The 12,264-nt window shown below is 36.0% G+C and overlaps 1 protein-coding gene and 1 long non-coding RNA gene across 3 annotated transcripts in view; one reads left to right on the forward strand and one right to left on the reverse strand.

The window, feature by feature from the left end:
- Positions 1-12,264, forward strand: part of atrnl1b (attractin-like 1b) — a 110,600-nt gene that overhangs the window by 15,080 nt on the left and 83,256 nt on the right. For both annotated transcript variants that reach the window (XM_083557282.1, XM_083557283.1), the window contains 4 exons: positions 10,765-10,848; positions 11,152-11,265; positions 11,449-11,577; positions 12,103-12,264. The exon at positions 12,103-12,264 is cut by the window's right edge and continues 47 nt beyond it. In XM_083557282.1, the coding sequence (XP_083413408.1) occupies positions 10,765-10,848; positions 11,152-11,265; positions 11,449-11,577; positions 12,103-12,264 (489 nt within the window). The remainder of the gene's footprint in view (positions 1-10,764; positions 10,849-11,151; positions 11,266-11,448; positions 11,578-12,102) is intronic.
- LOC310734875 lies at positions 462-10,065 on the reverse strand. The gene is made up of 3 exons (XR_014536166.1): positions 4,026-10,065; positions 1,442-2,998; positions 462-964 (listed from the first exon to the last, which is right to left on the reverse strand). It is a non-coding gene; the product is annotated as an uncharacterized lncRNA (long non-coding RNA).

Genomic DNA, 12,264 nt, shown 5'->3' on the forward strand with positions numbered 1-12,264 from the left:
TCCTTTTGTTGGGTGTTTTATTGCTGCCTGGTAGTGAGAGTTTAATCGCTGAGGAGACGTGTGAGAAATGTACAGTATTACAAAGAATCTTCCTGATGAACTAATCCGATCTGATAGGCTTTTGTATGATCGGACACAATGGTCTAATCTGAGTTTAAATCGCAGAGCTTTTATCTTAACGTGTTCAAATTGTAGCAATTCAAGTTCCTGCATATTGTGGCAGGCTTTTATATATATATATATATATATATATATATATATATATATATATATATATATATATATATATATATATATATAAAAGGTCTGGAATATGCCTTTAATAAATATATATATGACAATCTTATTATTGTTAATACAGTATTTTTACATTTTGTGAACAGGGCATGCTTGATCAGTGATGTTTTATACCTGGCTACTTTATAAGTGTTTATGCGTTTGGCTGCAGATTTTTTTTGGACTTGGCCTGAACAAAAGCTGTCCAAGTTTCTAGAAGGCTTATGCAATGATGTAAGTGTGCTTATTATTTCTGAGCCCCAGACTGACTCAAAGATGTGTTGGCTCTGTTTTGGGCTTTGTGTCATGACATGATACAAAACCCACTAAATTATTTTGCACCTACGTTAATAGTTGGCTTGTACTGCGTGTGCAGACCAGACTGACCTCGAAAGTGAACAGACACTTTGCACTTTGTGTGAATCGCGTTGCTTTTTGATCGTTGCCATGGTGTCACGCACGTTAAGTAAAGAATGTTTTGCACTGCAGTTGCACCAGACCAGAGCTCACTAAACGTTAAATTTGAATGCACTGAGGTCGCGTTTCCGGTGTGCATCGAACATGCATGTTCAGTGTGAGACATTGGAACAAAAGGTGTAGTGTGACTGCAGCTTTCAATGACCAAAAACCTCAGGTCATGATATTCTAGTGTTAATACACCTCATACTATCCATTCAGAAGTGATGGTCTGTCTGCATGGCTTACTATACTATACTATACTAAACTGATGCTATACTATACTATACTAAACTGATACAATACTATACTATACTATACTATACTAAACTGATGCTATACTATACTATACTAAACTGATACTATACTATACTATACTAAACTGATACAATACTATACTATACTATACTATACTAAACTGATGCTATACTATACTATACTAAACTGATACAATACTATACTATACTATACTATACTAAACTGATGCTATACTATACTATACTAAACTGATACAATACTATACTATACTATACTATACTATACTAAACTGATGCTATACTATACTATACTAAACTGATACAATACTATACTATACTATACTAAACTGATGCTATACTATACTATACTAAACTGATACAATACTATACTATACTATACTATACTAAACTGATGCTATACTATACTATACTATACTAAACTGATGCTATACTATACTATACTATACTGATGCTATACTATACTATACTATACTATACTAAACTGATGCTATACTATACTATACTAAACTGATACAATACTATACTATACTATACTATACTAAACTGATGCTATACTATACTATACTAAACTGATACAATACTATACTATACTATACTATACTATACTATACTATACTAAACTGATGCTATACTATACTATACTAAACTGATACAATACTATACTATACTATACTATACTATACTATACTAAACTGATACAATACTATACTATACTATACTATACTAAACTGATGCTATACTATACTATACTAAACTGATGCTATACTATACTATACTAAACTGATACAATACTATACTATACTATACTATACTAAACTGATGCTATACTATACTATACTAAACTGATACAATACTATACTATACTATACTAAACTGATGCTATACTATACTATACTAAACTGATACAATACTATACTATACTATACTATACTATACTATACTAAACTGATGCTATACTATACTATACTAAACTGGTACAATACTATACTATACTAAACTGATGCTATACTATACTATACTAAACTGATACAATACTATACTATACTATACTATACTAAACTGATGCTATACTATACTATACTAAACTGATACAATACTATACTATACTATACTATACTAAACTGATACAATACTATACTATACTATACTAAACTGATGCTATACTATACTATACTAAACTGATGCTATACTATACTATACTAAACTGATACAATACTATACTATACTATACTATACTAAACTGATGCTATACTATACTATACTAAACTGATACAATACTATACTATACTATACTAAACTGATGCTATACTATACTATACTAAACTGATACAATACTATACTATACTATACTATACTAAACTGATGCTATACTATACTATACTAAACTGATACAATACTATACTATACTATACTATACTATACTATACTATACTATACTATACTAAACTGATGCTATACTATACTATACTAAACTGATACAATACTATACTATACTATACTATACTAAACTGATGCTATACTATACTATACTAAACTGATACAATACTATACTATACTATACTAAACTGATACAATACTATACTATACTATACTATACTAAACTGATGCTATACTATACTATACTAAACTGATGCTATACTATACTATACTAAACTGATACAATACTATACTATACTATACTATACTAAACTGATGCTATACTATACTATACTAAACTGATACAATACTATACTATACTATACTATACTAAACTGATGCTATACTATACTATACTAAACTGATACAATACTATACTATACTATACTATACTATACTATACTAAACTGATGCTATACTATACTATACTATACTAAACTGATACAATACTATACTATACTATACTATACTAAACTGATGCTATACTATACTATACTAAACTGATACAATACTATACTATACTATACTATACTAAACTGATGCTATACTATACTATACTATACTATACTATACTATACTAAACTGATGCTATACTATACTATACTAAACTGATACAATACTATACTATACTATACTATACTATACTAAACTGATGCTATACTATACTATACTAAACTGATACAATACTATACTATACTATACTAAACTGATGCTATACTATACTATACTAAACTGATACTATACTATACAATACTAAACTGATACAATACTATACTATACTATACTATACTAAACTGATGCTATACTATACTATACTAAACTGATACTATACTATACTATACTATACTAAACTGATACTATACTATACAATACTAAACTGATACAATACTATACTATACTATACTATACTAAACTGATGCTATACTATACTAAACTGATACAATACTATACTATACTATACTATACTAAACTGATGCTATACTATACTATACTAAACTGATACTATACTATACAATACTAAACTGATACAATACTATACTATACTATACTATACTATACTATACTAAACTGATGCTATACTATACTATACTAAACTGATACTATACTATACTATACTATACTAAACTGATACTATACTATACAATACTAAACTGATACAATACTATACTATACTATACTATACTAAACTGATGCTATACTATACTATACTAAACTGATACTATACTATACTATACTATACTAAACTGATACTATAATATACTGTACTAAACTTATACTATACTGTACTATACTATACTAAACTGATACTATACTATACAATGCTAAACTTATACTATACTGTACTGTACTAAACTGATACTATACTAAACTGATACTATACTATACTATACTAAACTGATTCTATACTATACTATACTGTACTAAACTTATGCTATACTGTACTATACTAAACTGATACTATACTGTACTATACTGTACTAAACTTATACTATACTGTACTATACTAAACTGATACTATACTATACTATACTGTACTAAACTTATACTATACTGTACTATACTAAACTGATACTATACTAAACTGATACTATACTGTACTATACTATACTATACTATACTATACTATACTAAACTATACTGTACTATACTATACTAAACTATACTGTACTATACTATACTATACTATACTGTACTATACTATACTGTACTATACTATACTATACTATACTATACTAAACTGATACTATCCTATTCCATAGTGATACAAATCTATATTTATATTATCCTGATACTAAGTTACAGCATATTAATACTCTTCTCACTCATCTACAGAAAACTACACACAAAAAAGGAAAACCGTTATTTGTATGTACTGTATTTTTTATGACATTTCCCCAGGTAAAGATTATTTTCTTAGTGCTTGGCAGCAATAATCTTGTTTGATGCTCCTGGACTTTGGGATTGTCTCCCAATCCTCTATACAGAAGGTCTGCATTGCTGTATGAATTATAATGCTGCACTATAAGGATAAACTTTATTTTTTGGCTTTGTTTCTTATTTCTAGATTTTACACAGTTAAAAACAGTGTCTGGAAATGAGTTGGGACACTTTTCAGTATACGAGGAAACTGTTTCATTTTAGGCACCTCTGTATATTACACATACACTGTTCAATTCAATTCGTTATAACAACAGACACTGTCTCAAAGCAGCTTTACTGAAATAGAGATTACAAAAATAAAACTGTAATTTCTGAATTATAACTTTATTGGTGACAATGTCATGGACAATCCCCCTGAGCTGGTACGAGGAAGAAACCTTGAGAGAAACCAGGCTCAAAAGGGAACCCATCCTTATCTAGGTGACAGAGAATGTCTCTTTACTGAGTGTGTGTGTTTGTGTTGTGTCTGAGGTGTCGAGTAATCGTCCAGACTGCTGACTAGTAGCTGAAGTAAAGCTGACTGGTATTCGGGTTAAGCTCGGCCTGTTGTCTTGATCACTGCTCTATATTTAAGCTGATCTTTACTGATGTGTCTGTGTGCGATGAACCCATTTACTGCAGTCAGCTGCGGACTTATTAATGCGCTTTATAAATAGGAGGCACGGAAAAAAGTACCTGAATCATTTTTTAGGAAAGTGCAAAAGATGATCCAATGTTAAATTTGGACTCGGCCCGCTTTTGTTAAAGCTGAACTGCTGAGCTAATACTGTTCTTTATTTTTTCTTTTCTACTTTCTTCATTAACAATGCTCTGACTTTTTAAATACACATGAAACTCACTCAGTTCAGATGAACAGCAGTGAAGCGCGATGGCCGATCAGCAGAACGTCATCTTTTGTGCGTGGTGAAAACAAAATAAGTTTTTTTCAAGATTGATGGCGTTGTTCTGGAAAGGGCCAGACATCCAAAGAGCTGAGAGCTCCGTCAGACTCTGATTCATTGCCTTAAGGACACTGCCTCTCACTTACTCACTTCTCAGATGTAGAGGACATTAACAGTCACATAACAGGCCTCTAATCCCATAGACATTGAGCTGTAATACAGACCTTCTTTTACACTGAGGTGTGTCAGGAATGTGAACACGCTTTGTGTGTGCTGGAACTGATGGTCTGCATGGCTTTTTCCGGCAGTGCGAGATGTTTTCTGAAAGTTGTGTTGCGATTTTATTAATGGAGGAAAAAGGGACATCGTGCCACCGATTGCAGTCGATTGTTAAATGTGATATACACCTGCTTTTCCTTAGTGACCACATCCTGTAGTATAACAATACATTCATAAGCAGTAGGGATGTGGTGCATTTTATCATTTAAACATGGTTCTTGTGCTTGATTTACCTCTCTGTTGATTAATACATGGTTCAGACTGCATAATTAATTAGGCTATTCGTTATAAAATACAGCACATATCACACTCCCTGTTTTGGTAAAAAGTAGTAGTAGTTTTTTTTTTATATAAAATCAGGAGAGGGTATGTGGGTTTAATAAACACTGTTTCCCCGAGAGCACAGGTTTTTTTTTTTTTGGAGTCAGTATAGTAGCATGCTAGCATATTAGCTGGAGAAAAGCATAAACGGATACAATAAGCAGAAGCTTCCATCCCCTGTAAGTCTTTAAGGTCTAGTGTAAGCACTTTGGCTTGCTGAAAAGACTGTACCCTTTACAGAAAATCTCAAACATGTCTGACTCTTCTTGCTGATTCAATCCAGATTAAAATAATCATGGTGGTGGTCGTATTCCTCAGTAGAAACGCACATCTTATGGTTCAGAGCGCTACATGTGGCTAACAGCAAATTAAGAAAAAAAACATGCTAGTGCTTCAGACATGCCCATTGTGAGTGAAAGATTAGCCATGTTTCGTTCTGTTACATATATACATACATATGCTGATTAGGCATAACATTATGACGTTATAACATTAGAAGCGGTGAAGTAAATAACGCTGATGATCACTTCTTCATGGCACATGTTAGTGGGGGGGATACATTAGGTGCAAGTGAACATTTTGTCCTCACAGTTAATGTGGGAAAGTGAAAAAGGATGTGAGCGAGTTTGACGAGGGACAAATTGTGACAGCTAGACGACTGGGTCAGAGCATCTCCAAAACTGCAGCTCTTGTAGGCTGTTCCTGGTCTGCAGTGGTCAATATCTATCAAAAGTTCTCCAAGGAAGGAACAGTGGTGAACCGGCGACAGGGTCGTGGCGGCCGTGGCTCATTGACGCACGTTGCGAGCGAAGGCTAATCCGTGTGGTCTAATTCAACAGACGACCTACTGTAACTCAAATTGCTGAAGATGTTAATGCTGTTAATGCTCCATGGGGCAGAACTGTTTTGGCAGCAAAGGGGAACCAACACAATATTGGGCAGGTGCTTATAATGTTCTGCCTGACTGGTGTAAATAATCCATAATGGTGTTTAGACCCAGAGAGTGTGTTCAGACGATGCTTGTTTTTGCTGTATTGAAAAGGCATTGTATTGAGATGCCACTGAATATTGTAGACATATGAGTATCCCAAACCACTGTGCAATAGGCTTCACGGTTATAACTATAGCATGTGCTGTTAGTTTCTGTTCACACTGTCCGCTGCAGCGCACACATCGACACCTAGACTCACTCGAGTAGCAGCATTCGAGTCCTCCCACTATGAGCACTCTCTGCAGGAGTTCAGTCTGCTGTCTTAACCTCCGTCCTGAGTCAGTCAATGCCGAGCACCAGCACAGAGGCATGTTACAGCCCCGGCTTTATATTAAGTCTTGATGCATTTGATCAGATCTTATCCGTCGATGGCTTCAAAGTTTGTTGGGGCAGATACAGATATATCTGCAGTGAAAGTGCCTCATTAAACATTCATGGAGACACGGTGAATAATTGAGCCTCCGACTCTACTAGAGTTCACCTCATCGTTACTGCTCACATAGCTGCAGTCTGTCTCCAGCATTCTGAGAGAGCCTGTGTGTTTAAGTGCTCTTTCACGACCCAACCAGAACGAAGGATCCTCCCTTGTGCAGGCAAAAGGAAGTGGAAAGCCTTGATTATGGTCTTTCGTGATCTTTTACTGCCCTTAAAAATTGCTCTCGGCCTGATTATAGACATCAAGGATATCGGGCAAAGAGACAGCAGGGCTGTGGTTTAATTGGCTGCCTTTCCACCAGAGGCCCAAGCCAGATTTCATATAATTTTTGTGTTACATTATAGTTTTTTTTAAGCTGTATAGCATTTTTGGTGTATGTATTATGTTCATTCAATGTTTATGATTAATGCAGGGTGAACAAGCACGCTCAGGCTGCTAGTGTTTAGAGTTTTTCTTCTTTTATTCAGTAACCTTCACTCAATAATAATACTATGTTTTAACTTTGGTTTGTATTTTACAGTTAATATTTTGCTACATGTTGCATTTTGCTTAACATGTGCTACTTGGTATGAATTCTGGGAGGGGAAAAAAACCCAAAAAAACTCTAGGCCAAATCAATGGCCAACAACTTGCAGACTTTTTACAGAGGGCACAAATAATATATGCTTCCTCAGGCACTTCTAAAAGAAGGCAGTCTACAGCTAGCTGGTTCTCCACTACCTGAAAATGTATATAGTGTATAGTATTCATGTGTTTTATTGATGTGTTCAAATAGATAACTACACTATGGCCAAAAATTTAAGGACACATGGCCATAAAATGTGTGTGTTTTTTAAACTTCCCATTTTACACTTGAGGTACTGATGTCGGGTGAAGAAGCCTGGGGTCCAAACAGTATTTCAATTCAGTCCATAACTGTTCAATAGGGTTGAGGTCAGAGGTGGGGTTTAGCTGGCTGTTCAAGATCTTCCACTCTACCCCAAGTAAAGCAAACCTTCATGGAGCAAGCTTCGACTTTTGGGTCTTCTAGTTCAAGTGAAAAGTAAATGTAATGCTCAAAAAAGAGATCCTGTATTATTTTGTGACTCCAATTTTGTGGTAACAGATTTGGGAGGTAGTCAGGTGTCCCAATGCTTTTGTCCATATAGTGTAACAATGTATATTATCACCTTTGTAGGTACAGCATTTCTTCTTAGTGAATTAATCTCTGAGGATCTCAAAACATGTAGTGCCCGGGAGCCACTAGGTGCTGTGAAGGCCACACCAGACTGCTCCGTGGGTATTTATTTATTTAATGGAAGAACCAACCAAATGTCAATATTGTTTAACTCCCCTGACTGTGAGGCATTTCTATTGGTCTGCTCTATTTGTAATGCCATGAGACAGCATCATTACGCAAGGCTCTTAATCCATAACCGCTCAGTCGCATGTCGCTTTGAATTAAAGCATCAGCCAAATGAGGTAAATGTCATGAGGAAAATACTTTGTGTAACTGACAAGTTCATTCTTTAAACTAGAAAATATCATTTCGACCAATAGGATCCGTTCCCTTTTGCTCCTTTGCTAATTTTACAGAGCATTTAATTCATTTAAACTTTTCGCCTTGAGGACTGTGTGGCTATCGGGGAGGAATTAAACGTGTTTGTGTAAGAGCGTGTCGAGAATATTGCAGGCATTGTTTATAAAGATTCCCTCTCTCGAGCTGACAGCAACAGACAAAGGCCCTCTTTACGCAAACAATGCTACATGCTGGCGTTAGGCACTGCAGCTCATGGCACACACAGCTTGAGTTCCACTGTGACGCAACCCAGAACCGAGTTCTGTCGCTCCACAGGGTTCCTGTCTCTCATTAGTGCGGCACTGGTTGGGGGGGGTTTAGTGAACCGATTGGCTCTGCTGCTCTGTGAATCATCCTAGAATTGCTCCCACACGAACTTGAGTCCATCTGGTCATGAATAACTGCAGAAAACCAGTGCTTCCTTTACAAAGAGCCTGTGTAACCAGTCTGAAATATAGTTACATCCAGAACACTACTAATTTAAATTCAATTTATTTTTATTTGTTTACACAGATATTGCGGGGATAAAGAATGAATAGGATTGTTCTTTATAAGTGTAAGTTTGTCCCTAATCAGCAAACTAGTGGTGACTGTGGCAAGGAAAAACTTTTAGAGATGGCGTAAGGAAAAAAACGTTGAGAGGAACCAGACTCATCCTCAAACTGTAGTCCTGAGTCAGTGTAGCAGACTGTTTACATTAACTATAGTCCACATCCAAATCCTCAAAGCTCCTGTTCTATTAGGGGTGTGACGCTACAAATATTCACAGTTTGGTACAAAGTCACGGTTTGGTTTTTGGTACAGTTGGGTTTAACGCAGTTTATTATTATTAACATATATGAACCTTAAACATTTTACATTTTTAAAACCATGATCTGCTCAACTGTTCTACTTATTTCAGCATACTTATAATATCTTCATTCCTTCCAGCCTTCATTGTATGTGGAATTGTCAGGATTTTCTTATTTTACGAGAAATTCTTGAAGCTGGACATAAGGGCTGCAGCTATTGATTATTTTAGTAATCGAGCATTTTACCGATTAGTCCATCGAGTAATCGGAAAATAAGTCCTTTTTCTTTATTAAAGAGCATATACGGTGTAAGAAAAAATAAGACGGGTCTCTTATTTGTTTTCTTTTTAGAAAGATCTTTATTTTAATTGCTGACCCCATTTACTAAACCCATTTACTGCATTTAATTGCCATATTACATCAAAATGCAAATAAATTAAAAAAAAATATTAACATTTCTAAATTCAATAGTAGGAAATGATCCCAAACTCTGGAAACTTTCTCTTGTGTTCTTTGAACCGAATCTTCCCTTCGCCTCTCGCCATTTTCTCTCCGTTCCTCCGTTTTTCATTCTGCAGCATCTTCTGTGTCCAGCTGTCTGATTTATAAATGTTTCCACGCAAAGATTGTGATTTATAAAAAAAATTAACTGTAAGAGAGAAAGTGTGCACCTGGGAGTAAACTGACCCCTGTGTACGCACAACAGGGAAACACAGAAGGTGAGAAGGGGAATTGGCGACACCGATATCGCACACGACCTTCGAGAGGAAAGTGGCTTAAGCACGTTTCAAGCCCCTGTTTTTGTGCCATGTTTAATAATGAGACCCCAGAGCGGTCCAGAGTTTAGCAGGTGGTGTGGCAGTAACATTGGTCCGTGGGGAAACAGTTCTCAGTGTGTAGTTAAATGGACTAAATGAATTACTCGAGTTACATGAGGAATCATTTTTGCTCTATCTATCTATCTATCTGTCTGTCTGTCTGTCTGTCTGTCTGTCTGTCTGTCTGTCTGTCTGTCTGTCTGTCAGTCAATCAATCAATCAATCAATCAATCAATCAATCAATCAATCAAAATCATGCAGGACAAGAGTAATCTCCATGAGAGTTTTCTCACTGATTATGAATTTGAATTTTGTCTTTCAGGCTGACTGATCCATCAGGGTACCTGACAGATGGCCCCATCAACTACAAGTACAAAACTAAGTGCACCTGGCTCATTGAGGGCTAGTAAGTGTCCTTCTTTGAATCTTTCTGTCTCCTGCTTCACCTGCTACTTAATGCCTGCAACTTCCTATTGTTCAACAGCTGTTTAAAGTTGCGACATGAGTGCACATGGGCTGTTATTAACCGCGCTATGTTATCAGAAAAGGCGTGGAGAGCCACATTCTGACTCACACACACACACACACACACACACACACACACACACACACACACACACACACAAGTCTGTTGTAATGCTGTCTTAGAGATTAGTCAGATACAAAGAAGGATGACAAAAAAAATGAAGTGGCTGCTTTTGTTTTGCAGCCCCAATGCAGTGCTGAGGTTGCGTTTTAACCACTTTGCGACCGAATGTAGCTGGGACCACATGTACGTCTACGACGGAGACTCCATTTACGCTCCTTTAGTAGCTGTATTCAGGTGAGTAGTGTCCCTCCCACCCTTTTTCTTCACCGCTGACTCGGTGGTTTGTGATCATAATGAATGGGGCTGTTGAGTCTCACTGCTCAGGATGATAAATAGAGTTGTGTTTTTTTTTTTACTGTATTATTGAAAGAAACATGATGTCAGGTCGACTAACGTTTAATTGTTCCTGGCCTACAGTGGTCTCATTGTGCCAGAGGTTCCAGGGAATGAGACAGTCCCTGAAGTGGAGACCAACTCTGGCTATGCACTCCTGCACTTTTTCAGTGACGCAGCCTACAACCTGACTGGATTTGAGATATTTTATTCGTGAGTAATAGCAGATACTTTCCTGTAGTGACTTTCTCCAAAGCTCAAGAATAGCACAAATGCAGCACGAGTGACACACACCGAGTGCAGATCTAAAATAAAGAAACGTGTAATTATTTACGTACACTTTTATAGAGAGAAATATGAAGCATTCTTTTGAGAAACAAGCAGAGTTGTTAAGCCTGTGATCAGGAATGACCTGGCAAACAACTGCTAGGACACATGGGTGTAAAATGATTGGTAACACTTCTAATTTGAAATACAGAGAGTTTGTTTAAATCTGTCTTGGAATACTGAAAGAGAGGGAATGTTAATGTTAATGATGAATTCATATTCTTGTCGAAGCGGCCGCTATTCTGAGATCTGCACTCTGTAATCACAGCCGGTCTCATCTCCTTTATGCATATCTGTCACACCTCCTTCTTTTTTTTCTTTTTTTTTTTAAACTAACCATTAATGCTTATCCACCATCATCCGATTTGGAAAATGTCTCCTTCAGTGTCCTCTTTTTCTTTCTTCCAAAAGGATAAACTCCTGCCCGAATAACTGCTCAGGCCACGGCAAGTGCACCACCTCCAACTCCATAGCGAGCAGAGTGTACTGTGAGTGTGATAAATACTGGAAGGGCAAAGCCTGTGACATCCCTTACTGCAGGAACAACTGTGGCAGCCCAGACCACGGCTACTG

This window comes from Silurus aristotelis (assembly GCF_946808225.1).
Source record: "Silurus aristotelis genome assembly, chromosome: 12".
Classification (NCBI taxonomy): domain Eukaryota; kingdom Metazoa; phylum Chordata; class Actinopteri; order Siluriformes; family Siluridae; genus Silurus; species Silurus aristotelis.